General features: G+C 52.6%; 8 protein-coding genes across 8 annotated transcripts; 4 read left to right on the top strand and 4 right to left on the bottom strand.

The window, feature by feature from the left end:
• Positions 1 to 455: 455 nt before the first annotated feature.
• Positions 456 to 2,165, top strand: CCMA1212_000008 (uncharacterized protein; the record flags this gene model as incomplete). Its single annotated transcript, XM_073697494.1, has 1 exon — positions 456 to 2,165. The coding sequence occupies one exon, from the start codon at positions 456 to 458 to the stop codon at positions 2,163 to 2,165; it is 1,710 nt and encodes a 569-aa protein (XP_073563628.1).
• Positions 2,166 to 2,586: 421 nt separating this feature from the next.
• CCMA1212_000007 (uncharacterized protein) lies at positions 2,587 to 3,432 on the top strand (the record flags this gene model as incomplete). The annotated part of the gene is made up of 1 exon (XM_073697493.1): positions 2,587 to 3,432. The coding sequence occupies one exon, from the start codon at positions 2,587 to 2,589 to the stop codon at positions 3,430 to 3,432; it is 846 nt and encodes a 281-aa protein (XP_073563633.1).
• Positions 3,433 to 3,649: 217 nt separating this feature from the next.
• On the bottom strand, positions 3,650 to 7,197 carry CCMA1212_000006 (uncharacterized protein; the record flags this gene model as incomplete). Its single annotated transcript, XM_073697492.1, has 10 exons — positions 3,650 to 4,025; positions 4,105 to 4,264; positions 4,353 to 4,432; positions 4,494 to 4,612; positions 4,683 to 5,566; positions 5,632 to 6,286; positions 6,378 to 6,545; positions 6,730 to 6,892; positions 6,967 to 7,111; positions 7,194 to 7,197. 10 exons carry the CDS (start codon positions 7,195 to 7,197, stop codon positions 3,650 to 3,652), a joined length of 2,754 nt encoding a protein of 917 aa, XP_073563632.1.
• Positions 7,198 to 7,772: 575 nt separating this feature from the next.
• CCMA1212_000005 (Aconitate hydratase) lies at positions 7,773 to 10,377 on the bottom strand (the record flags this gene model as incomplete). The annotated part of the gene is made up of 4 exons (XM_073697491.1): positions 10,236 to 10,377; positions 9,503 to 10,145; positions 8,014 to 9,446; positions 7,773 to 7,946 (listed from the first exon to the last, which is right to left on the bottom strand). Exons 1-4 carry the CDS (start codon positions 10,347 to 10,349, stop codon positions 7,773 to 7,775), a joined length of 2,364 nt encoding a protein of 787 aa, XP_073563631.1. The 5' UTR covers positions 10,350 to 10,377.
• Positions 10,378 to 11,906: 1,529 nt separating this feature from the next.
• On the bottom strand, positions 11,907 to 17,132 carry CCMA1212_000004 (DNA repair protein rhp54; the record flags this gene model as incomplete). The annotated part of the gene is made up of 4 exons (XM_073697490.1): positions 16,234 to 17,132; positions 15,060 to 15,913; positions 14,970 to 15,019; positions 11,907 to 14,304 (listed from the first exon to the last, which is right to left on the bottom strand). Exons 1-4 carry the CDS (start codon positions 17,090 to 17,092, stop codon positions 11,907 to 11,909), a joined length of 4,161 nt encoding a protein of 1,386 aa, XP_073563630.1. The 5' UTR covers positions 17,093 to 17,132.
• An 804-nt stretch (positions 17,133 to 17,936) lies between these two features.
• On the top strand, positions 17,937 to 19,209 carry CCMA1212_000003 (putative 26S proteasome regulatory subunit rpn9; the record flags this gene model as incomplete). The annotated part of the gene is made up of 3 exons (XM_073697489.1): positions 17,937 to 18,204; positions 18,262 to 18,497; positions 18,565 to 19,209. 3 exons carry the CDS (start codon positions 17,937 to 17,939, stop codon positions 19,207 to 19,209), a joined length of 1,149 nt encoding a protein of 382 aa, XP_073563636.1.
• A 314-nt stretch (positions 19,210 to 19,523) lies between these two features.
• On the bottom strand, positions 19,524 to 23,913 carry CCMA1212_000002 (Serine palmitoyltransferase 1; the record flags this gene model as incomplete). Its single annotated transcript, XM_073697488.1, has 9 exons — positions 19,524 to 19,982; positions 20,057 to 20,904; positions 20,975 to 21,213; positions 21,278 to 21,527; positions 21,579 to 21,745; positions 22,277 to 22,380; positions 22,448 to 23,453; positions 23,514 to 23,614; positions 23,683 to 23,913. 9 exons carry the CDS (start codon positions 23,911 to 23,913, stop codon positions 19,524 to 19,526), a joined length of 3,405 nt encoding a protein of 1,134 aa, XP_073563635.1.
• A 501-nt stretch (positions 23,914 to 24,414) lies between these two features.
• Positions 24,415 to 26,042, top strand: CCMA1212_000001 (uncharacterized protein; the record flags this gene model as incomplete). Its single annotated transcript, XM_073697487.1, has 3 exons — positions 24,415 to 25,098; positions 25,155 to 25,620; positions 25,713 to 26,042. Coding segments are annotated over exons 1-3 (1,458 nt in total), but the record flags the coding sequence as incomplete, so codon positions are not given.
• Positions 26,043 to 26,068: the final 26 nt, after the last annotated feature.

Here is a 26,068-nt window from a genome sequence, read left to right as displayed (position 1 = left end):
CGCATCAAGTCGTGAAGCACGCCGTTTTTCGCTGACTTGTGCGTATGTTCTATCCTGGAGATCAAGAATATTGAATCTGGACCTTTTTCCCCCCTGACACGCTACACGCCGATCTCACTCCGCTACCGACAGAAGATCACACAGTACACTACAAGTATGAATGCGGCAGGAACACTGCGCCAGTGCTTTGAACCTGCCGCAAGTCGAGCAGCTCGCAGCTCCATGTACCTATGCACCTAACGAACCTAACTTAAGGAAGGCTTGGCTCACGTTTTGACTTTCCCTTTCCGCTAGCGTCGAGCCAGTGTGTCACCGCCCCACTCGCCATTGAACCGGTTGCTCGGCATCCATCCACGTGCAAAGTAAACAAACGCCGTTCGTCGAGCAGCACGAGCAGCTTGCAGACTTCGCACATTAACTTCGTGGTAATACTGTTATGGCGCTGCATCGTTAATATGGCAAATACTCAACCAAGCAGCCCTTATCATTACAGCGACGACGACGACGACGACGACGATCTTCCGACATTAGACGTCCTTCTGGCGCGTCTCCCCGGCCGCACCACCCAGCTGCAGCCCTGGCGATCAAGGACACTTTTGTATCCCACCTTGAAAGAAACCACAACCATCAGCTTGGAAGAAGAAGATGATGATGCTTCTGCTGCAGAGGGCGGAATCAACAAAAAGCCTAATCCACTCTTGCGCTTGAGCCATACGGTACGCGAAGAAACTAACCCATCTCCGGCGAAAGAAGGCATACAGGAGAGATGGTGGCCATCGTCAAACAAGCTCGGGGATGATGTGATTGGCAAGAAGGATGATGGTTTTCTGAATCGCCGTCGGACGGTACACGGACAGGAATCCAGACAGCAGGACTCCAGGCCTCGATCAGGCATGACTGAGAAGAGCAGGAACAGCACAAGTTTCACAAAGGAGCCGCAACCACTACCCCGAAGCCCCTTGAAGATAAACGATAAGACCTCCGTGACTCCATCGTCAACTTCTGGCGGCAAATCTCCGAGATCGCGCCAGTCTCAGCTTCTCACAATCGAGCTTTCAGACAGCAGTGACCAAGAAGAAGAACCAGCGACGCAACACCCTCGCCAGGTATCATCAAAAGGGAGTCGAAATACAAAATCCGGTCAGCGTTCGCCATCTCCTGGTGGGAAAGGTGTAGTTCGACCATTCTCGCGGCTCTCGATTGATCAGCATATTTCGCTAGGAGAAGACAATTTACAACTGGACTATTCACCGAGCTGTCCCATACTGTCCTCCAAGAAAAGCAGGCAGACAAAGCCTGCTCTCCCAAATGAAAAGGCCCACATCGCAGATATCTTGGGGCTTCTTGTTTCGGATGATGAATGCAATGTGCCGCCTATTATTTCCGAAAGCAACCCTACTCGACTCACAGCCCCGAAAACGACCTCTGCAAAAAAGCAGACCAAGAAGTCGTTTGAGGCAAAGAGAACCCGACTGGCAACGGATTTCCTGAGCCAACTCGATACCCGAATTACCCACGGCAAGATTGGCGAACTGACAGAATCTACCGGTGGCGTCAAGATTGTGTGGAGCAACACTCTGAAGACTACAGCTGGCCGGGCAAACTGGAAGCGAGAGGCCGTCATCTCGAAGCAAACAGGCGACAGCGGTACTGCTGGTGTGAAGCAGTATCGGCACCATTCTTCTATCGAGCTTTCTGAGAAGGTCATTGATGACGAGCAGCGCCTGTTGAATGTCATTGCTCACGAGTTCTGCCATTTGGCCAATTTCATGATCAATGGCATCACGGACAACCCGCATGGGAAAGAGTTCAAGGCGTGGGCGGCAAAATGCTCCCATATATTTGCTTCACAGGGCATCAAAGTGACCACCAAACATAGTTACGAGATCGACTTCAAGTACGTGTGGGCGTGCACAGCCTGCGGATGCGAGTATAAGCGGCACTCCAAAAGCATCGACCCCAAGAGGCATCGATGCGGCGCTTGCAAGGCGGCGCTTGAGCAGACAAAGCCGACGCCACGCCAGACTGCGGCGACGGGCCAACTGAGCGGATATCAGTTGTTTGTCAAGGAGCAGATGAAGATTGTGAAGAGCGAGAATCCAACCATCCCGCAGAAAGAAATCATGGGCATCATTGCAGAGAAATGGGCCATGGTCAAGAGCTGACGAGTGGATACCCATACCCAAGGTGTGTGAGAAGGTGTATAAGTGGCGGGCTACCTAATTCCCCAACTGTAAACGATATCCATCTTAGTATTCTGTATGACTTGACGATACTCGCTTTACGATTAGATCGATATGGTATATCAAACTTATCTATACATTGAATTCTAGATACCTGCTCTTGTCCTGCATTCGGCCAATCACCCCCCTCGGTGTCTGGAGTGATAAGACGCTGTGAGCTGGCATGCATGCATTAATTTAGTACTGCCTGACATGCAGAATACTTGAGCAGCATTCAAGGTTGTCACCATCAACACCTCAGAACTCCCAACTTCATCTACCCACACGCTCAAATCGTCTTGGACACAGCACACAGCCCACGTTCACAGCCGTTACTCAAGCAGTCAATTCCAATTCCAGCGCAATGGCTCACCGGCTCGCCGAAAACTCGGCAGCCATCTTCTCGCCGTCCGTCGCCCGCATCGCAGCATCCACCGCCCGGGATTGGTCCTACGTCGACGCCTGGCTCGCGGCCAAGTCCCCCGCATGGAAGAGCGCGCTGCCGCCCTTTGAGCGGAATCAGGACACGCTCAAGGCGCTGCTGGCCCTCGTCTCCATCAACGAGGCGGCCGATGACCAGCGCCGCCTCCTGGCGCGGGTCGACGCCACGGCTCTCCAGGGGCTCAGCGGCCACGACCGGGCTGAGCCGCACACCATCACCACCACCAACAACAACAACAGCAACAACAGCGGTAGCAGTACCGCGCTCACAAAGGGCCACTTGCTCGACGCCATAGAGCACAGCCTGCCCAAGGACGGCGCGAGCGCCCTCGACGTCCTCACGGCCTTGGCCTCGGAGGCCGCCACCGCGAGCCCCGACCCGGACCACATTGGCCGCCTGATGCTGCGTCTCCAGGGCACGATTTACGGCGCCGAGCAGACGGCCGCCCGGGTCGACGCCTTTGAGCGCCACCTCCAGAGGGAGACCGAGGTCGCCGAGGAGCTGCTCCTTACGCTGCAGAGCGATTGCTACAAGCCGCCCTCGGATCTGGCCAAGCAGAACCTGGATGTCCAGCGGAGGATCAAGACCGTTTCTGCCCAACTGCCCGATCTCCACGACCGTGTCACGGCTCTTGGTGCGTCCGTCGCCACGCCGCACCCTGCAATTGGCGATGTCATTGAGCTGGAGCAGCAATATCAGGCCTTGATATTTCATGTGAGGGAGCTTAGCGAGCAGATTGCTGCCCTTTCGCAGCATGACGCGAGGTAACCGACTGCATCTCAACTGTTGGGTCCATCTTGAGGGTCTAGTCCACTTCAAAGGCGGCAACATGTGACATCATCCTTAATACGGGCACCGAGAGATTCCAGGGGTTACCGTGGTCAAGAGCGTCAGACCCGGATTCGGCACTGCCCTATTCAACATCGTCGTTGCAAGCTCTTATATCATTACTGTCTCTTGTTCCCTCAAGGTATTGTCATGGTATCTACTGATTTCGACGGTTCTTCCCCGAAACGGCGCCTCCCAATCTTCCAAACTGCCTCCCGAGCCCTGATTTCTTAACCGGCGGCGAAGCTATGACTGGAGCCTGGTCTTTCAATGGCACAGCTGGACCAACAGGGCCACCTCGCATGCCGTCTCTAGGTTTGCTCTCCGGTGACGCGTCTCCTCCCATCCGAAAGTCGCCAACTCCAGCCGACAGGGTGTCCTCAATCTCCGTGCTGTGTCGTTGGCTTCTTCTTGCTCTTTCCTGGACACTGCGAAATTTCTCCAGGAGCTCAACCCACCGTATCGCTCCATCCTCCCGCCCCTTCAGTCGGTTTGGTCGGTCATAGTTCGACGAGGTTGGCGCAGCTGCCATGCTGCATTCGGCGCCGTCTGTTAATATCCGAGACGCCATGACTTCAAACTCAAAGGACCAAGATTGTTGGCAAAACTCACCTTCGCGGTACCACTTGCAAGAATCCAATCGAGCTTACACTGTTGAGCCGATTTTTCAAGGCAGCAAATGCAGAGGACTGGGGCAAAAGCATCAGGATCCCATACATGCACTTGTACAAGTAGGGATACTTCTCGGGTTCCAGTAGTTGCAGGCGCAAATCTGTTTTATCAAGAGGTTTTGTACATTAGCAAGGTGCCGTTCGGTTCCACACGTCGCTCCTCTTCTATGGCTCACGTCGAGCACTCACATGTAAAAACAGGGGATTCAATAAGCTGAACCAGCTTGTCGACTTGGATCAGCATGTTAACCGTCATGTCCAATTCACCACTTTCCGATTATTAGCGTCTCTCGATCATGGTACAGAGGACAACCTGCGAGTCAAACTTACAAGATTTGCAATAGATGATATGCCTGTTCGTAAGCTTGAGAGAGCAAGCAGAGAGAGAACGTTGCAACCGCGTTGTAGCACCACGACCTGAACAGAGCTACAAACAGAGTCTGGCCATCCTGCACGCCGTTGTTAGTCGAAGCTTGCCCATCTAGCTGTGAGGAAAAGGGGGAGACGGCTTCCAAATACCTTTGTTTCCAGATTTCTCAACCGCTTGCGCACTTCCGCTAGCTGAGGTGCCGTGATCAGATTGTTATTCAGGTTCTGCACCATGATGCTGGCGAACTCGACATCTTCCTCCTTTTCGATGCATTCGGCCAGCGTCCGATATATGCGTTCTGGACTGAGGCTGATGCAAAGCTGCCGTATGATGAGATTGCCCCTGGTTTCCAGCAACTTTCGATCCGTAGAGAAGAGCTGTAGCAAGTTTACCATGAAACTGGCGAAGTAATCGTCCTCGCTGTTGCGAGATATCTGAGACAGGAGCTGTAAATCTCTAGTCACAACAGCATCAGAAGGATCGGAAAGCGTCTTGAGAAGCGCCGGAAACGTGCCGTCGTTGAAAGCCAGTACCTTGCGCGGCGCTTTCCTGTGTAGCATGATGAGCCAAGTGAGAGCAGCTACACGGGTAGCTTCATGGTCATTTAGAAAGAGTAGGGTCAGCGAGTTCACAGCAGCAGTGTAGTCGAGATTGGCTTGGACCTGGGTCGCATCGGGTGCAGCGTTTGCAGCGGAAGACATCCGACCACTGCCCGGCGTCGCGCTGCGTATTTCGGTATCCCTTGAGTTGGACATCGATGTCCGACCGAGGCTACTGCTCTCTTGCTTTTCTTGTCCCCACGGGAGTCGTGATCCCTGGCTTGCATTGACATCAGACTCATCTGATAGAGAAACCACGTAGTCCATCAAGCAGGTGTTGACTCTTGTCGCAGCAAGGCGGATCGTCTCCTTGGTGCTAGCCATTGCAGGGAGCATATGCGCCAGAATCTTGGGCGTGAAAGGCAGCACTTCTTCGGGGCAGATATCGAGAAATTCCACGATCCACCTGAGCGATTCGAGGAGGCAGTCCTCCTCTTCACCATTGTCAGCATCAAATCGTAAGCATGAAAGCTAGAGAGGCCTGTAAGTTGTAACAAACCTAATGGAGAATCGAGGGTGGCGGTTAGGATATCAAGGATTTCTTTGTAGTTGATCTCTACATCCTGGCCGGGGATCCAGTCGTCCTCCAGGCTGTCCTCATCATCGTCATTCAAAGCCTCCGAATCAAGCTCGTCTCCTTCTTCCAAATTAGGGCGACCGCCAATGCTGTCCATGGATTCTTGGCGCTTCCGTTTGCCGCCTTCCTTGAACTTTCTATTCTCGACCAGTCCGCGTTTCACTTGGGATATTCGTTTGATTTCGTTGAGGAACTTGTCGAGGCAGTTTTGCGTGGCCACTCGGACATCGACATTTTGGTCGCTGAGGAACTTGAGAAGCCCACCAAGGAACTCCGGGAGGTAAGTTACCAATTCCAGGTCTGGAATTGAGTCCAGAAGGGTGATCCAACCAACAAGAAATTGTCGAGTGAACGGGTTGATAACGTGAATGCGTTCCTTGAGCAGCGGAATGAAGCGCTGCAATGAGAAGGCAGTGGGCAAGTTCTGCTGTTGTTCGCCGGTGGTAGCACTATCCTCGAGCGAGGAGGTTTCCAGTACTGAAACGTAGGAGGCGGCCGACTCTGCGACGATGTCCTTGATGAGTCGATCCAGGAGTTCGGCTCCGTTCTTGACTGACAGTTCGGAATCTGCGCCAAGCTAATAGGAATATCCAGTCAGTAAGGCAGCCCTCATTTCCAATCCTCCGCACCCCTTCACCCGTCCAGTCAGGGCGGATTGGCGAGCATACCTTGCAAAGCTGATCGAATATGCTGTTGAAATAAGCCAGGATCTCACCCTTGGCCACCTTGGCAATGTTGTACATTGCCTCACAGGCATAGTATCGGACTCTCGCGTCCTGATCGGTGAAGCATGCAAGCACAGGTGGGACGATGTTTACGAGATAGCGAGGTAGCTCCTGTAACGAGCGTCAGCAACGACACGGCCCAGCGCAGACGCCATCACAGATCCAAACGAGAGACGGGTTATGACAGAGCATGACACGGCGGAGTAAACAAAGCAGCAGGCAGGACGAGATCATTCGCGGTGATTGTGAATCGTCCTACGGTCGGCATCCGAGCTATACGGAAAGCTGAACGTACCGTGCCGAGCGCAATCGCCGCGGCGGCGAGACCAATCAAGCCACCATTTCGAGCATGTGGTTGGTGAACGGCATAAGCATAGTCATTACATAGCTGCTCGAGAATTTCCTCCACGCGTTGAAACTGGCCAGAAGCAACAAGGTCTCGTATTATCTTCTCAAGTCTAGGGGCATACAACAACGGTAAGCAACATATACATGCCAGTGCATGGACAGCTGGGCAGGACCTGTGCCGTACTCGAGTGCCCCAACTTTACGCTTATCGTATAGCTTGTCATTCAGCGCTCGCTGGATATTGGCATCCATATTCCTAGATGTTTCATGCTTGGTTGGGTCGAGCGAGACGAGCGGCGGTCGAGGCTGTGACGATGACGATGGTCGATCTCTGGGAGCGGGAGTTGAGAGCTCCAGTTAGGTGGGTAAGGGTAGGTAGGTAGGTAGGTATATGTGATGGAGAGGAGCTACGCATGGCGTCCAGTAATTGTTTACATAAGGCGCCCGCTGTAAAGCGAACCCAGTGCTAGAAGGAGCCCCCATGTGTCGTAGGCGCCTTGCCGGCCTAAGAAGCGTAGTGCATCCAATGGAATAGAAGCAACGACTCGGAGGTAGTACCTCTGCCTAAACTCCATAGATAGTACTTACCCCTCATTACCTTACCTTAACCTTACCTCGGGCGCTGCATATAGTAGTAGATGACCATCGACTCAAATTCCCTGCATCCCGTTACTCCAGCCTGCAAGCAATGGCAACGTGCCCTTTCTTTCCCCTGATTGTCACACATCTCAAGTGAGGCTGATCATCTGTTGTTTATAATTTTTTTCATTTTTATTTTGCCCTTCATTATATATACTAGACATGGGAATCACAAGTTACATACATAGTACACTCAAAAGCATATAATGACTCCTAACGCAGCGAGCCTGATAGGCCACCCTGCGACAACTTCTTCATCGCTTGTGAGAGCTCACGGAATTGTGGGCTTTCAACGCCATGACTGCCACGTCGCCTTCTTTCACACTCTCATCTTTTATTTTCTCTCCCTCTTTAGTTCTTGGACTTCTTGGCCATGGTGTTCAAGGCGCTACCGTTCTTGAACCACTCAATCTGGGCCTCGTTGAAGGTGTGCTGCAGCTTGACATCAAAAGGCTCACCTTCCTTGGGGTGGACAGTCATGATGAGGGGCTCTCCGACAGCAAGCTTGGTGCAGGGAAGGTCGATCTAATACAATCTGTTAGTAATCACAACTTCATGCGGCATGGAGCCTAGGTAGATTTAGGGAGCTTACCCGGTCATCAGGCTTGATCCTGTCATAGTCGGCAGGGTCAGCAAAAGTCAGAGGAAGCATGCCCTGCTTCTTCAGGTTGGTTTCGTGGATACGAGCAAAGCTTCGGGTGATGATAGCCAGGCCGCCCAGGTGACGAGGCTCCAGAGCAGCATGCTCACGGGAGCTACCCTCGCCATAGTTCCAGTCGCCAATGACGACCCACTTGACGCCCTTCTTCTTGTAGTCACGGGCAACAGCGGGGACAGCATCCCACTCGCCAGTGGTGAAGTTCTGGACCTTGTTGGCCTCGTTGTTGGCCTCGTTGATGGCGCCGATCAGCATGTTGTTGGAGATGTTGTCAAGGTGGCCGCGGTACTTCAGCCAGGGACCAGCCATGGAGATGTGGTCGGTGGTGGTCTTACCCTTGGCCTTGATCAAGATGGGCACATTCTTGGCGTCCTTGCCATCCCAAGGAGCGAAAGGCTCCAGGATCTGGAGACGATCGGAGGTGGGGCTGACCTGGACCTGGACGTTGGCACGCTCCTTGGGCGGGGCCTGGTACGTGTTCTGGCCGGCATCGTAGCCCTTGACGGGGAGGCCGTCGCCGGTAGGAGGCTTGAGCATGAACTCCTTGCCATCCTTGCCAACCAGCTTGTCCTTGAGGGGGTTGAAGTGCAGGGTGCCGGCGATGGACAGAGCAACGACCAAGTCAGGAGAAGTAACGAAAGAGTGGGTAGCGGGGTTGCCGTCGTTACGTCCAGTAAAGTTTCGGTTGTACGAGGAGAGGATGGAGTTGGCCTCACCCTTCTTCACATCCCGACGATCCCACTGACCAATGCAGGGACCACAGGCGTTGGCGAGAACAATGCCGCCAAACTCCTCAAAGGTCTTGAGCTGGCCGTCACGCTCAATGGTAGCGCGGATCTGCTCAGAGCCGGGGGTCACGGTGAAAACAGCCTTGGACTTGAGGCCATGGTCGAGAGCGTCACGAGCAATGGACGCGGCGCGGGACATGTCCTCGTAGGAGGAGTTGGTGCAGGAGCCGATCAAGCCGACCTTGAGCTCCTCGGGCCAGTTGTTCTCCTTGACGGCCTGGCTGAACTTGGAGATGGGGGTGGCCAGATCGGGGGTGAAGGGACCGTTGATGTGGGGCTCGAGCTCAGACAGGTTGATCTCGATGAGCTGATCATACTCAGCACCCTGGTCCTCGCGAAGCTCAGCAGCATAAGAGCGGGCGAAGTCTCCGATGTCCTTGCGCTTGGTGGCGGCAAGGTAGTCATACATGCGGTCGTTGAAGGGGAAGAGGGAGGTGGTAGCACCAATCTCAGCACCCATGTTGCAGATGGTACCCATGCCAGTGGCAGAGATGCCTTCAACACCAGGGCCGTGGTACTCAACGATGTAGCCGGTACCACCCTTGACGGTCAGGATATCAGCGACCTTGAGGATGATGTCTGCAAGTCGGAACGTCAGTAAAGTGGACTCTGAGCTCAGCAGGAATTCGACGTACCCTTTGGCGCAGTCCAGCCAGACATCTGACCAGTCAACTTGACACCGAGGACCTTGGGGGCCTTGAGTTCCCAAGGGAGGTTGGCCATGACGTCAACAGCGTCAGCACCACCAACACCAATGGCGGCCATACCAAGACCGCCACCGTTGGGAGTGTGCGAGTCGGTACCGATGAGGAGACCACCGGGGAAAGCATAGTTTTCAAGGATAATCTGGTGGATGATACCAGAGCCGGGACGCCAGAAACCAATGTTGTACTTGGCACAAGCAGAGGACAAGAAGTCGTAGACCTCCTTGTTGATGCTGATGGCGCGCTCAAGATCCTTGGCGCCGCCGACCTGGGCCTCAATCAGATGGTCGCAGTGGACAGTGGTAGGGTTCGCAACGGAGTCCATGCCAGCAGACATGAACTGCAGGATGGCCATCTGAGCAGTGGCGTCCTGGCAAGCCACACGATCGGGACGCAGCTTGAGGTAGGACTTGCCTCGCTCGATCTCCTGGTTGTGGGGGTCGTCCAGATGGGAGTACAGAATCTTCTCGGCAAAGGTCAAGGGTCGGTTGAGCCGGCTGCGGACAATGGAGAGGTTCTCGGACATCTTCTTGTAGTTGATGAAGTTGTTCTCCTCCCAGTTGTTCTGGCGGACCTGCACGCGGAAACAATTGTCAGCACAGCGCCCCGAGCACCAAGCACACACCAGCAGAGCTCTCTCTCTCTCTCTCTCTCTCTATCGTACCTTTCTGTCGAGGGCGGAATCAGAGACGGTAGCCAGACGGCGGACGCTGCTGGCCGCGCCACCCAGGGCGCGGCTCCGAGCAATACTGCCCAGAACCTGTCTGGAAGCAAGCATGGTGCAGACTCGGCCAATTGGGGAGGGTCTAGCGACTGCAGGCAATTGGAATAGCTGTGATGCTGGCAAGGCAGCGGGAATCAGACAACATCAGGAACAAGAAAAATCACCGTCGAGAGGGGGGGGACTGTTATAAAGAAGACAGTGTGGAGAGTCGGCTTTGCCTGGGTGGGGGAGAGGTGTTTTCCGGCGGCTTCTGGGCACCAGTCGCTACGCCCAGAGGGGCAATAGATGGAGCCCCCGCGGCCGGGATAGCAGGACAATGACAGAATGTGCGTCTGGGAGCTGGCATGGCCCTAGCCCGCCTGGCCACTCACAGGCCGTCTAAACATAATCCCTTGGTCCGTCGTGTCATTTGTGCCGAGCTAGGCCTTGCCTCGTCCAGCCGAGCTCATCTGGCCTTCCGCTGGAGGCTTGATTTTTTTTTTTTTTTCCCGTATTTTCTCCTTCTCCGCTTGTCCTTCTCCTCTTGCTGTTCATGATAAACTAGTAGTGGTAGTAGGTGCTCTCCCAAGCCTCCGTACGGGCTGCCCCGTTACCTGGGCGGTTTCGTGGCGCTACAACGTGGCAGTACTATATGTAGGTACTATGTAGGTACCTAAGTACTAAAGTTGGGTCCAGTGATGTTTTCTCCATTTGATATTACGAAGCACTGAGCGCGGAAACAGAGTGTGGCTGCTACTAGGTATACAGTACGGACGACTATCATCAGGTAGGTATGTGGATTGGGATAATTCGTCGTAGATCAAACAACGCATGATGGAAGCACTATGAAGTAAGTGAGAGCCTCATGCATCGTCGATTCCCGTGGTTGACCACAAAGCTGCGTAATTCCAGCGTGCCCTCCATCTTTGCAGCGCTAAGGCGAAACGTGTGGTGCATCATCAGATGCTACCCCTACTAGCCTTCCGGGCTTTTGTACTGTAGAATGTGCGCGAAACGCTACCTACCATAGGCATGTGACGTCGCAACCAGCTTCGCCGCAGAGCATCACAAAACACCTGTTGAGGTGCATTGCCAGGCGACAAATCGGCGATGCATGCGTGGCCTCGTCAAGACACACCGGCATGGCCGTCCGCCAATCCCCCGGCGCCTTCACTGGAATGCAACATATTACCCAGTATCAGCTGAACGGGTATCGAAGCGCAAAGGCGCATACCTAAATTACTTCGCAAAAAGGAGCACGAAGTAGCCGCGCCTTGACCTCGGCACGAGGCAGCCGAATCATCGGTCGCCGTTCCAAAGCTCGCTTTTGCGAAGTCCTCGGCAATACATCTCGGAACCCGACGTGGCTTTAGACGGAGCTCCGGCCGCTGGTAGCGCCACACGGAGCTGTTTGCCCTATTATACGACGGAGCAGCGGCTGCTTTTTTGTCAGCCTCTGCCGGCAGCACCAGAACAGGCAGTTCAAAGCAATTGTAATAATAAGTACTTGGCTCATATTCGTGTCTCGTCATTTCGTTTCTCGTCTTGTCAAGGCTCGTCCGTGACGTGACGGCACTGGAGAAAAGCATCCCAAACAATGCCACCGCAGACAACGCCCAGCTAAATCTAGTTCTAATGCGATATGTATTGGAAGACAGCAGATACCTCGCTTCCTCCGTGCTCTTGCCGAAGCAACAAATCTTGTATGGGCTGCAGCCCAGCATTCACAAAGTGGTTCCATGTGCTCGTATCGCCATATAACATGGCAGGGGACTTGACAAACTGTCTGCCGTCGGGCTTGCATCTTTTGCATTTGAATGTATCGTGTGTGTCGCTGGTTGTGTCTGGCCGATATTGGAAGAGCTCCCTCAGACTGTCGAGGGAGAAATGACGCTCCACGTCTTCCGCAGAGTCTACCACGCAGGATGATAAACTCTGCTTATGAGACTGCCTCTGAAAGATTTTCTCCTCAATGGTGCCGGTGGCAATGAATCGGTAGACGAAGCAGTCCTTCTTCTGGCCGTCTCGCCAGACTCGAGCCAGGGCTTGCTGATCAGCGGCAGGGTTCCAGTCCGGATCAAAAAGTACAAGGCGGTTGGCTCCGATGAGGTTGATGCCACAACCTCCTGCCTTGCTGCTCAACAAAAAGATGAACTCGTCTCCGTTTGGATCGTTGAAACGATCAACCAACCTTTGACGTTTGTTCACGTTCATGGTTCCGTCAAGGCGTAAACATCCATACTGGCGATCCCTGCAGAGACGTTCAAAAAGATCCAAGGTCGATGTGTAGTTGCTGATGAGGACAATCTTGTCATTGGTGTCTTCTCGAATCTTGGCAAGCATTCGATCGAGGACTTGCATCTTCCCCGAGTACCAGGGCTTGATATCCCGATCCCTCCCGCGAGCTTCCTTGGGAACATAGTCATCCGGGAAGCATTTCTCCGAGCCGGGAAGGTCATCCGAGAGGTTCAGCAGGTCGGGGTGGTTGCAGAGCTTCTTGAGAATGTTGATGGCTTTCAGAGGCTGGCTGCCCTTACCGCGAAGAAGGGCTTGGATGTCCGGGCTCGTGATGAAATAGTTGTAGAGGTCGATCTGGAACGGAGCCAAGTTGCAAAAGACCACATGTTCATATTTGACCGGCAGATACTTGGACAGAATATCGTTGGTTCGGCGAATCAGGAACTTGTTGACAACGCCGAGCAGTTCGCTGGTGCACTCGTCTCCGCGTCTGCGTTCCTCTTCCGTCGCATCTGCATCACGGCCACGCAGGATGGGAATTTCGAAACGTTTTCGGAATTCCAATCGCGATCCAAGTAGATCTGGATTGGCAAAGCTAGTCAAGGCGAAGTATTCCGTCAGATCGTTTTGGATAGGTGTGCCGGTCAGGATGACTCGTCTTGACACGTCCAGGTCGTTCAGGGCGTTGAAGGTGTTGCTGTCTGCATTCTTCAAGCGATGGCCTTCATCACAAAATAGCAGGCCGATCTTGGTGTGCTTGAGCTCCTCAACATTGAGACGCAGAGTCTCGTATGAGACGATAATGACCGGTCGAGTGATGGATCGGCCAGAGGCAATCGCCCATTGGCGAAGCTGTCGTTTCAACTCTTCCTTGGGCGCCTTGCCGTCAATGGCAAATGGGTTGATGGCATTAGGTCCGAGCCATTTCGTCAGCTCGTTTGCCCAGTTCTTCACCAAACTCGCAGGGCACACCACGATGGCCTTCTGTATGGTGGACTTTCCGGCATTGGGAGACTGCTTCAGCAGCGTCCACATGAGGGTAATGCATTGCAACGTTTTGCCGAGTCCCATCTCGTCCGCCATGATGCATCCATGGGCCTTCTCGTCAACCAGCCCCGTGACACACTTATACATGAACTTGACGCCTTCAATCTGATGTGGACGAAGACATTTGGCAATCTTGGGATCGATGACAACCGGCACTTTTGGGTGATCTTCTTCCACTTGTTTCTTGATTCCAAGAATCTCAGCCAGGCTTTTATGCACGATTGGGCTGTCGATTTTGGAGGGTTCCGCCTGTGTCTGCACCACGTTCTCCTGAGCCGCAACTGGCTTCGCATCAACCGTGGGGTCGTACAGGACAATGGCGAATTCTCCGGATGGATCGTGAAGAGGCTTGGGAACAAAAACGACGCCGCGTCTGAGGCCAAGTGTCGGGGGCGGTCTTGATGCATCGTATGTGGCCTGCGACTTGTCCTTTAGGGGGACGGAGAAGGCCTTTCGGAAGACAACACTTTTATCCTTCGCTTGAAAGACTGGGAATTTGGGCAGTGACTGTATTTGGCGACCACTGCCATCATATACCGCATCGATACTCGATGGTCCGTTTTCATCGGCGCCTCTGTAATCAACCTTTCTCTTCTTTCTAGCAGGGCGATCCGACGTAGATGCTGCGGTGGCCGAAGAGGGGCATTTGAACGGTTTGCGAAGCGTTTCCAGATTCTGAGGCCTCGATGCCTGGCGATTTAACCTGCTAGGTGTTCCATCTTTCAGCGCCGAGATTGAGGGCGGACTAGGTTTGTCAACAAAGATGCACGTTCAGTCAACTGGAGTCGAGATCACCTACGTCGCCGTCATGATGAATGAAAGCAGCCCTCAATTACTAGGGTATCAGAAGAAAGATCCAAAGGAACAAGACGACACGCTGGCGCTTCTAAGCAGAGCCATACAGTACACGAGGATTGAATGAATCGACGCGTCGGGATACGATCGGGTCGTGGTTCGGCGCACGAGACTAGAACGCGGTCTCACGTGACCAATGTAAACACCAACTCCTTGCTTACGAAGCATCTTCTGCTGGGAGGAAGGTGCGAAGTAGTATTACTGCAATGTCCCGAGTCTCTAAGGTACATACGGTAGGTAGCCCAAGCCTTCTGAATGTTGCGCCTGAAACCACAGGTCGCTTGGATTCTCTTGCAGCACTTCCCATCAGCATGATTGCCAGGCCACTGAGGAAAATGAAGCACCCAGGTCTGGGCGCGTCTTATGGGAAGCCTCGTCAACTTGGTGGGAAAGACATGAGACCCCAAGGGGGCTCTACCATCAGAAAGTGGTAGAGCCAACCCGAGGCTTGAAATCTTGAGAGGTGTTCAAGGAGAAAGAAAGGTCTATGAAGGTACGATGACTTTCATGATTTATATATGCTGAGGTACACTCTTCAGAGACTACCTTACGTACTGTATCAACAAATATAGGTAGGTATCCGTGAGCTTGTTAAGAATCAGCCTCTGGAAGCAGACTCATTCGACCTTCATTGCGTATGGTTACTTCACTCATGATCCACTCATACACAGCCCATTGTATGGCATTAACAAAAAAGGCTCTGACGCTGCAGACAGTTAGGCCCCTGAAAAAGGGACGAATCCCGCCGTCTCTGTACGTGTCCTTGGCCATCTGCCACGCTCCATACCGCCTGTTGCCCGCCATATCCGTCGCTGCGTTGTGGGAATACTGCTGTCGCTGTGTCTGGAGGCGCGACTTGATGACGTCGAGAGGAAAGACGCTGGCCCAGGTCGCTATTCCGGCGAGGCCACCGCACAGTAGTACTTTGGACGTGTCTCGTCTCCCAGAGGCAGCGTCGTCGTGCTCTCGCGCAGCAGGCCAATGGCGATGAGCCAACTCATACGTCCAGAAGTAGAAGCCATAGCCGATGCTGTCTCGGAGCGCTGTTACAACGCCACCATGATAGAGACCCCTTACACCGTCTCGTCGCAGGATCTGCTTGAAAATCGCCCAGCTCGACATGGCGGGCCTGGACATTTGAGCCCGGCATTTGATCAGCTCGGTCGGAGCGCTTACGACCCATACCGCAAGGCCGCTCGCTGCTCCGGCCGTCCAGGTGACCCATCCGGCAGTCGGTGTCGATGCCGAGCCTTTCAGCATTGCTTCTGATCGGTTGTAGGAAAAGAACAGCAGCGCATTCAGGGCCCCGTAGCCGAGGATGGGAGCAGCGGTGCCTTTCATAAAGGCCAGAGAGCTTGGGCTGTATAGTTTCTCGGCCACATGGCTTCTGGTTTGCCGACGTACTTTCTCAATGTCTAGGGGGTTGCCTACTATGATGCCGATGATCCCGCTGAGATAGCCCGCCCAGAAGTCGGCCGACATGGCGGTGGAAAGCCAACCTCAAAAGGATGGCTGTAGAACGCTATGAGGTGCCGGGCTCTATGAAGTATGGGCGGGATCTTAGTACAAATAGTTCCTAGGTAGGTAGGTGGTGATGTTTGGGACAATCACATGCAAACTCGCACCTTTGGAATACCTAGTATTGCACTAAATCTGCGCTTGTCTCCATCCAACGCTGGTAGCCTTGCTCTCCAAATCTTCGAATTCGCCTCGGTAAGGCAGGGTACGCACAGCACCGCACCTGCACCAGGCAGCATCTGGTCCATCAAAACCTCTATTTGATGTTGAAGAGGTAGCTCAAGTAGCGATTATGTCGCACTCTTAGCATCTTGCAGCAGCTGCCATCCGTCCTCTGTCTGTCTGACCCTTCCATCCTGCTCTAGTTTGCCCAGCATCTGCACAACCCCACCGCAAGCCGTCATGTGTAAATCCTCACGTACATCCTTGTATACAATCTTGACAATGTCCATGGCCGTCCAGGTCTCCCTGTTGTTGTTACCGTTGGGGTTACTGCCCGGAGTGCCGCCCATCATTGCCCGCAAGACCTCCTCCTCTCGCTGGCGGCGGTGCTCGATATATTCGGCAATCTTCTCGGGCCCATTATCAACCACAGGGCCGTGGCCAGGGTAAAGTCGTCCGGAGAAGCGTGTCTTCATCTCCTTTAGACTCTGGAGGTATGTCGCCAGGTCCTCAAACACAGCAGTGCCCTGCCCAAGGACATTGTCGCCCGCAAACATTGCGTCTTCCTCGGTAAGCACGAACACCATGTGGTCTTTTGTATGGCCAGGTGTGTGGCAGGCCGTTAAAGTCGCATCCTCGACCTGGAATGCATCGCCATTCTGAATAGGCAATTGTCCTGCATCCGGGCTATTCTTGAATACTTTCACTTGAGGGAAAGCATTGACCAGGTCTCCGATTCCGCCGGTGTGGTCATGATGCCAATGTGTTATCACTGCCAACTTGACTGTCGCATTCTCGTCAGCGAGCGTTTGCTTCAGCGCCTGTATCCAAGCTGGGCGACCTTCGCCGGTATCAATCAAGATACGAGCATGGCCAGAACCTAACAGATAGGTGTTGGTGCCCTGCAGCGCAAACTTCCCGGGGTTGCCGCCCAGGATTCGAATGCAGCGCGGGCTCAGCCGCTGGATCGTGGGAAGGGCTACAAGAGCAGCTGCCATAGCCCGTCTTTTGATTCCTTCAGTATCCTTGTATGATAACCTGATTTTTAGACACTCCCAGGTGCGAATGACAGGTGTTATTTGCGCCGAATCAAAGCAAAGCAAATTGGATACGCCTAGTACCCAGTGCTGGAATGCAGCTCAGTGCCCGGTAGATAGGTTGGATATGGATTCAAAGCCATGAGTCCGAGGGTTGGGGTAGGTCTGCTCTGCCTACCTCTAGGTATACTCAATTGTCGCATTACATAACTTGAGCCGAGGTTCTAGATCGCCCAGGTCCCCCGGCGAAGAGCTGATGCTACGAAGTCCCTTCCATCGAGTTGCTTCCCCGTGGCGGGATAGTAGGTAGATGTTTGAATGAAGCGGTTAAGCAGAGACTAGACTACCGTATTCAAGGTATAAAGAGCAGTTTCAGTTCTTTGTCCTTGTCCCTTCGTACCTCGAGTGCGACCTACCCAAGCTTAAAGAGCCTCCTGTGTCACGCTAATAGTCCGATCTGGTCCTTGAAGGCGTACAGTATTCCGTCATCGCTCAGGTCGCACAAGGCCGCAAATCAATGCGCTAGGCAGCTAGCTGCCACGTTATTCGCTGCAGCGACCCATGTAGTAAGGCTGCCTTGCATACGGAGTTACTTCAGACTACCTATCAACCACCACCACCACCTTGAACATCTTGAACAACCTCTCGACAAACAACTCCAAATCCGAAAGCGCTGTGCCCCTTACAACATCCTGCCTGGGCAATAACTCTACTTCACGACGATACGTCCTCTGTCCCTAGTCAAATCGTCCATCGAGCTCGACAATCCTCGCATGATCACCACTCGTCGTGGTATCTCTACAGCATGAGCAACGACAGCATCTCCGATTTCCTTGCGGAGCAACGAGACGCAGCTCCGGAAGAGCTCCAGCCACTCATCCTCAACTTCGAGGACTACTGGGAGCGCAAGCTATGGCACCAACTCACAGACGCCCTCGTTGAATTCTTCAACCACGACGGCAGCGCCCCGCAGCGCTTGGCCTTCTACAATGTCTTCATCCTCAAGTTTGCCGATAAGATCAACAAGCTGAAGCTGGTGATGCTGGCCCTCAAGGCTGCCGCACAGTGCAAAGGTTCGTCTCGGGCTTCCAGCTATTCAGGGGGGCTACTGGGATGCTAACAATCAAAAGATGACCGCGAGCGCCTGGCCTTCCTACAGTCAGTACTCAAGAAGGTGGACACGGAGGACTCTCAAGATGCGCTTGTGTTTGCTTCTGTTGCAGTGGCCCGGGTCAAGCTGAGCCTCGGCGAGCTGGACGATGCAAAGCGGGATCTAGACGCCGCAGAGAAGCTGCTGGATTCATTCGACTCTGTTGAGGCGGTGGTCCACGCCGCGTTTTACGATGCCAGTGCCAGCTACTATCAGGTGTGTTTTCTCGCACACGCGGCGCAGGGCCTTTCTGGACATCGTCACTAACTTGGCTGTCTGTTAGCGCAAGGCGGACTTTGCAAACTACTACCGGACGGCCCTTCTTTACCTAGCGTGCATCGACCTGTCAACGCTTTCTGACGAGGAACGACTCCGAAGAGCCTACTACCTCAGCGTTGCCGCCCTCGTATCTACCAGCATCTATAACTTTGGCGAGTTATTGCTGCATCCCATTCTGGACACCCTGGGCCGAAGCGAGGAGAATGCCTGGTTGCGCGACCTCCTCTTCGCCTACAACCGGGGAGACCTCGCCGCCTACGACCTTCTTTCAGATCACATTGCGTCCAACCAGCTGCTAAAGGACAACTCGGACAGCCTCCGACAGAAGATCTACCTGGCCGCGCTGACGGAAGCTGTCTTTCGCAGACCACCGCACGACAGGACCATGTCCTTTGCTACTATTTCTCAGGAAACCAAGGTTCAGCCTCAAGAAATCGAGCATCTGGTGATGAAGGCCTTGAGCCTCGGCCTCCTTCGCGGATCGATAGACCAAGTAAGCCAGATTGCACACATCACCTGGGTGCAGCCCAAGGTGCTGGATATGAAACAGATTGAAAGTATGCGCAACCGGCTGCTCGAGTGGGACTCGAATGTCAACCAGCTTGGGAACTGGATTGAGGCGGCTGGTCAAGATGTTTGGGCCGCATAAGCATCACCACAGTCGATGGCACCTCAGTGGATTGTGCAAAATACTTGATCGGAGAGGCGATACGTAGAGTAGCGCACCGCAAAACGCACCTCAATCCCATTGAGCTCTTGAGCAGCATGCAATCTTGTTTTTCTTTTTTTCTTTTCTTTTTTTTTTGTGCGTCTTTTGCATCTGGTGATTATGCTCTGCCTACTTCGTGGGTCGCAAAGTAATAACCCGGGAGGTCTACGCACCCGTTAAAGCTTGTGTTTTATTCTACAAGAGAGAAGATCAAAGCCAGTACAACGGCTGAGAGAACGGACATCTCGTCACATCTATAAAACAGGACTGAGAGTGTTCGTCGCGCCGATAAGCCAGGCGGGCCACCACACACACCATATGACGACTGGTGTATACATCCCCCACACGTTCCAACCTAAGCTGGCGGCTTTCAACACTTCCGACATGGTGAGGCCGCTGGCCCATGCTGCAGTTGAAATGACATTCGGCGGTGAAACCAAGATCAACAGCGCTGCCAAAATGCATCTAGAAGCCCGGTTGTTGGTTGGCTGAATAAAAGTGAGAGGGCTAGCCAAAAGCCCGACCAGAAAAGCGAGTGAGAAGTTGAGTGTGCTAAGCGTGGCGAGAGATACGCCAAGAATCAACAGCGAGAAGGATTTTGTAAGCTGAAAGTACTGCGAGGTGGGCTTATGGAGAGAGGCGACGGCCAAGGAGAAGACAGCTGGAAGGGCAGTTGATGACGCAGAAAAGATTCCAAACGCCAGCGGCAAGCTCTGGTTACAAACAGAATTCGGTCAGCACTCAGGGTCCAAGCAATCGTCAAACAGGGATGTGTGTTCTGGCTCACCTTCATGCCAAGGTGGTTGAAGACGAACAATGGAATCGCAGAGATGGCGTGGCATGTCGCAACGAGGGCAAGCGGCGAGAGAAGGTTCCGCTCTGCTGCAGGAGGCGACCAAGACGCCGGTTTGGCGACCCCTTTGCGATCCAAATCGCCGCCCTTTGACTCCTCCAAGGCTCCTTTCTTGGCCATCGGCTGCCCACTTTTCACCCAAAGAAAGATGGCCATTATGGTGAAATTGGCAGCAAGCAGCATAGCGCTAGGAAGATACGTGCCAATGCTAACAAAGCGATTCTTCTGCATGAGCAGGTAGAAGAAAAAGCTCTGGTGCAGATGCTCCAAGAGATTGTTGAGACTTCTGAAAGATCCCTCCACAACCCTGCCCATGGCCATCTCGTCGTGCCATCCTTGGCCGGTGGGCTGCAGAGTTACGGCGTCGACATGATAGGGAATGAAGCTACTATGGGGGCCTGTCGGGTACCCAAGGCCTTGATAGAGCATACCGCGAAGCATCGTTTGAAGTCGGTCGTGGTAACTGTCGGTGTGGCCAGCCATTTGCTGGACAGTAGTTTCAATGCCCATTTGACCACCTGCGATGTTGACAATTGAGTTGATGAGGTCAAGATTGGGCAGTTGGCCATTCGTGCCGTCGTAGATGATGTGGAGTTCGTGATACCGCTCCTCATGAGGATAGTCGATCGCGAGGGCTCCCTGAAGCGCGCCAGACTTGAGCGGCAATGGCGCAATGTGTTCGGAATCATGCGCATCATGATATGCGTCGACCCAAGCTTGCGTGCCCGTTGTACTATCTGGAGGTAGAAGAAGAATTATATCCTTTGACCATAGCGACCAGCCTGCAGATTGTCAGCTAAAAGGGACTGATACTTCAAGCTCAAAATTCCAGCAGCTGAACCACCGACTGACGTTTGAAATAGCGAGCCAAAGTGAGGACGAGCGCAACACCGTTGCGGTTGAGTTGTTCATCTATGCTCTTCCACGCAGCCACAAGGACGATGGCCTCGGTAGCATCGCCCCGTGGAGCTTGCAAGATGCCGTACACATTCTCGCCGCTGTATATCTCGCCGGCCGAGTGATAGGTATAGTTCTGTCGGCCGACTTTGACTCCGAAGCCGGTCAAGATAGTTTCCAGCTTGTCATTGACCCTGGACACCTCGTCAGCCATGTATTCCGCCACGGTCACCCAGAGGTCAGGTTTCGGCCACAGACTCGTAGTTGTTCTTACTGGCTAGCAGGTCTACCTCATGCCTGAATGCTCGGAAGATGTGTTGCTCGCTGCCTCCAAAGTATGTGTGCACCTGGCCAGGCAGAAGAGCGTTCTCTGATACGTAGGTCCGCCTCGAATAGTTGTCCAGGGGCAGCAGGAGGAGCCAAACGACGCCAATGACGATGCAGAGGGCAGACACGTATGGGGGGATCTTGAGCAGCCGAGGGTCGCGACGCAATGACAGCGCGGTAGCTTCAAGTGACATCAGTTAGTGCATTGGCTGCGCTGCAGAGACAGAAGCACATACAGAGCAGTCGCGGCATGTCAGCTGCTGATCGCGACAGACAAGAACAAATCCACCACTTAGTGGCTCGACGTCAGCTGGGAGGGTGACAGCGAGCTGCGAGGCTCCGGGAATTCTAGTCTCATAAAGGCTTGCAAGGTCCAGGAATACCTGAGAAGCTCGGTTCCTATACGACGTAGTAGTATATCTTACCTTGGATACCTGCTACCTGTTGTCTCTAGGCCCCTTGACTGAGGACACTCCCCAGGTGGACCAGCCGTTTTAGACTGATTAGATAACCACTAAAAGCTGGACGTTGCAACAATAAGCTCCGAGTCCAGCTGGCTGTTTCAAGCTGCCACAACATCAACCGACAATCCAAGGTAATTCGTTCGTCAATTACTATTCAAGGTCTGTTATTATGTCCCTATATATACCTGCTCCTCGGTTGTTCTCATAAGTGGAGTTATTAGTATTACTATGTGATTAAAGATATATAATTTGTACGGAGAGCTCTCTATTTCGTAAGTTCAATGGCTTCGTCTGAAAAGGTAAATCAAGGAGTAAAGAACCAGACAGCCGGTGGGTAGGAGGTGTACAAGTCGTGAGTTAGATGGCCTTATTGGTTGATTTCCGAGTCATGACCTTCGTGATAGCGTGGCGAATCGTGATGCCCGCCTTTTCAATATCCTTTTTAGGTAGCGCAGAAGTGACGCACACTTTGAGGGCTGGCTGGAGTGTCCATTCTCCATCCTTGGCCGCCATTGCATTTGCATATGGCCTTGTCTTCAGTCGGGTGATAAGAACACCGTTTGCTAGACACTGGTGATTGTTAGCCATCAATTGCGCGCATCGAGAGAATCAGTCAGTATTTGCAAAATCCACGTACCTCCTCGACGCATTCCATCAAGATTTTCTCTTGATCTTCCACCGTCAATCTCTTTCCTTTGATGACTTCGGGCTTGAGTACTAGAAGCAAGATGGGATTGTCCAGTGAGCTGGTGCATACGACCCAATCGCTACGTGGGTCAAGCTGAGCCCTCAATGCTCGGATATTCTCTCTGCATTGAACAAGCACCTCAGGATTCGATTGCAGTAGTTTCACGGACTCGCTCGCTGTCATGGCCAGCATAGCGGGCAAGGCGGCAGAGTAGGTATAAGCGGAGGAAGTAATGCGCTGGTGCACAACCACATCTTTAGATCCCGCACAGAACCCACCTCCAGCACACAGGGGACCGGAGAGTGATCCAATAATCATGTCCACCTGTTGCGGATCGACGTTTTGTGCTTCGGTGAGACCACGTCCAGTTCGCCCCAGTACTCCGAATGACCATGTTTCGTCCAAGATGATGCGGAATTTGTACTTTTCCTTCAGCTCAACCAGTCGGGGCAGATCCGTAACATCACCTGTTGTCTCGAAGAGGCCCTCTGTGACAACAAACCGACGAGTCAGTTTGCCTGACTTTGCCTGTTCGTTTGCAACCGACTTCATCACTTTCTCTAAATCGTTCATATCTCCATGTTTGAACCATCTGATGTTGCTTCTTGAGATCTGCAGGCCCTTGCGAATGGAGTAGTTGGCAGCAGCATCGGCAATAATGACATCGCCGCGCTTGCAAAAAGCGGGAATCACACTTGATACCGTCGAGAATGTCTGCGCATATACAATGCAGCCTTCCGTGCCGAGGAACGCCGAAATATCCGACTCGGCTTTTTCATGGACGTCCTGGGTGCCGTAGAACTGGGGGGGGCCACAAGGGCCAACACCATATGTACGCAGGGTTTGGATAGCCTTTTCCTTGATTTGGTCGTTCGCGTTGAAGTTGTAGAAATTGTACGATGCAAGATTGATGGCTGTACGTCCATTGGATAACTTGACTTTCGGACCCGTCGGCCTGGGACAAGGGCTCAATGATCAGTAAAACGCAACGTACTTGTAAAGCGACCTGACATACCCGACAATAACCGGTAGTTTTTCGTTCTCGAGTTCTTCCGTGGGAGTCTGGTCCGCTACCAGGGGCTCGGGAGTCCAGTCATCAATCAACTCCTCGATCTCCTAGAATAACAGAGGGTAAGTAAGAGCGCGTTGATCGCGGGTTAGTCGGGGCAACTTGGGCAACATACAGCTTCTCGTAGTTTAACGAAATTCTGCTTGTGAGTAGAGTACGAGGGCGACATCAGGTAGCGTATGAAGAAGAGAACGAGGACCAGTTCAATGGCCGATCGCACAGGATCGTTCTGGTAGCTCGATTGGATGTATCGCACCAGCATGGCTGAACCGGGGAGCTTCTGGAAATTGGAAGACACGGCGTGAGCAATTTCGCCGAAGCGAACTTGAAAAGTATCCAGCTCCATTGTGAGCAGCCCAAAGGGTCCTGGACCGTTGATCCCGGTAATCAGACTGGACTCTCGCAAACGGAGATGCGTGCGGATGAAGTTTTGAGGATTGACAGCATCCCTTCGTATCGAACCTTACCTACTAGTGGTAGTAGCAGCTGACAAGCGTGCTGCTGGCAGATTAGGTAAGGTCAAGAACATGATGTGCGGCTAGTACCATTTCGAACTCACGGTAAAATAAGCTCCTCTAACAACTCACGATTGAGCTTATGTGCTACTCCTAATATCTTTACATTTTGGTATATTATTATCACTTCATCTAAGCTTTATTATATAAATCATAGTCTTTAATTATTTTCAAAAAGAAAAATAAAACCTTAACTCATAGTATAAAAGTATTATACTTTAGATTATATATTATGTAAATTTATTATAGTATGTAAAAACGCACTACTTAGTAGTATAGGATATTCTTACTACAGCTTATACTTCTCTAGTGTAGCCTCAAACATTTTTAAGATTCATCTACATCGGAAGTAGAATGGCCCTTGCTATAAAGCTGTCGCGGCCGCTTTTTATACCACATGCATTGCATAGCCGACTTATTCAGAACATCGCTGTCTTCGCATTTTGTCTTGTATCACTATTTGTCATTCTGCTCAACCTCAGAGAACCGGAGAAGGCCCCGACGCTGCCCTACCAGATATACCCACTGACCAACGACTCTACACACCATACCGTGACCGAATTCCTCCCCGCGTCTGTACGCCCAGGCACAGACTCAATCCGCGAACTCTGCAAATCATTCCCCAAACATGTTTTGTCACGAATACAGCCAGTGCTCAAGACGGGCCATGGCGATGATAAGGAAAGGTTGAAGGCGCAGATGGACAGCACCAGTGCCTGCTTTACACCAGAAGAACTGATCGTCTTCTCCGATCTCGACGAAGAAATCGGGGGCCATCATGCCATCGACATTCTAGCCCATCTACCTAGCTCTCACTATAATACCACGGTTTTCAAGATGTGGGAAGAGTACCTTACCCAGAAAGAAATGCAAACTAAAGGTACTTTGGATACTGAAGCACAAGGAAAGCACATCAATGGATGGGCACTTGACAAGTTCAAATTCTTACCGATGATGGAAAGGGCCTGGGCCATGAAACCCGATAGGGACTTCTATGTCTTTTATGAGACAGACACGTAAGTGGTCCTGCATCCCAATTGGCGCTTTGCAGCATTGACGCTTTCTATTCCAGGTATATATTCTGGGACAACCTCTTCCGATTTCTTCAATTATACGATCCAGATGAGAATGTCTACATGGGCTCCCCATCGCCTGGACGCCGTGACCCGAAACGGGGAGACCAAGGCACGTTATTTGCCAATGGGGGCCCTGGATATGTCATCAGTCGAGGAACTATGAAGACCCTGTTGCAGCGCACCACTGGCTCGCATGGGCAATATATAGATGACCCGCTCTCTATAAGATTTAGCTATTTGAACCACGACGACGAATGCTGTGGTGATAGCGTTCTCGGATGGGTGCTATGGGAACTTGGCATTCCTATGCATGGTCACTGGCCCATGTTTAGTGACTATGGCCTTCATGATATTCCTTTCAATGGCCAGCATTGGTGCCAGCCACTGATAAGTCTGCACAAGACATCCCCAAAAGATATGGTAGATTTGTTTCGTTGGGAATTGAGCCATCATAAGTCCCAGGTAAGTGGCTTCCTACATTCAGCTTGTCCCTCCTTCTACTGTCTAATGTGGGCGGCTACGCAAACCCTCGGACATGGCTAATAAGCTACAAGCGGCCGTTATTGTACTCTGACGTGTGGGAATTTCACAAACCTGGTACGGTTCCATCGCGTGAAAACTGGGATGGCGGCCGTTTTGACGCGTTCGATCCGCCACCTGAAGTCGTCGTCGGATCCTCCGAGCAGTGCAGCCGTGCTTGTGCCGAGGACCCTAGCTGCCTACAATGGAAATGGGAGGGAAGCGATCGAAAGAAATGCATTCTTTTAGGATCATTACAGCATGGGAGTGAACGCAAGGGGGAACAGGAAGGCGACTTTACCTCAGGATGGGTCGAGGAGCATATTAGGGAATGGAAGAAAACGCAAGACTGTAGTACTGTTAAGTGGTTAGGGGCTAATATAGAAAGGAA

Source organism: Trichoderma ghanense, assembly GCF_004382785.1.
Source record: "Trichoderma ghanense strain CCMA-1212 chromosome Unknown scaffold_0, whole genome shotgun sequence".
NCBI classification, from domain to species: Eukaryota; Fungi; Ascomycota; class Sordariomycetes; order Hypocreales; family Hypocreaceae; genus Trichoderma; species Trichoderma ghanense.
Note: the sequence above shows the minus strand (reverse complement) of the source record. Positions and strands in the feature narration are given on the sequence as shown.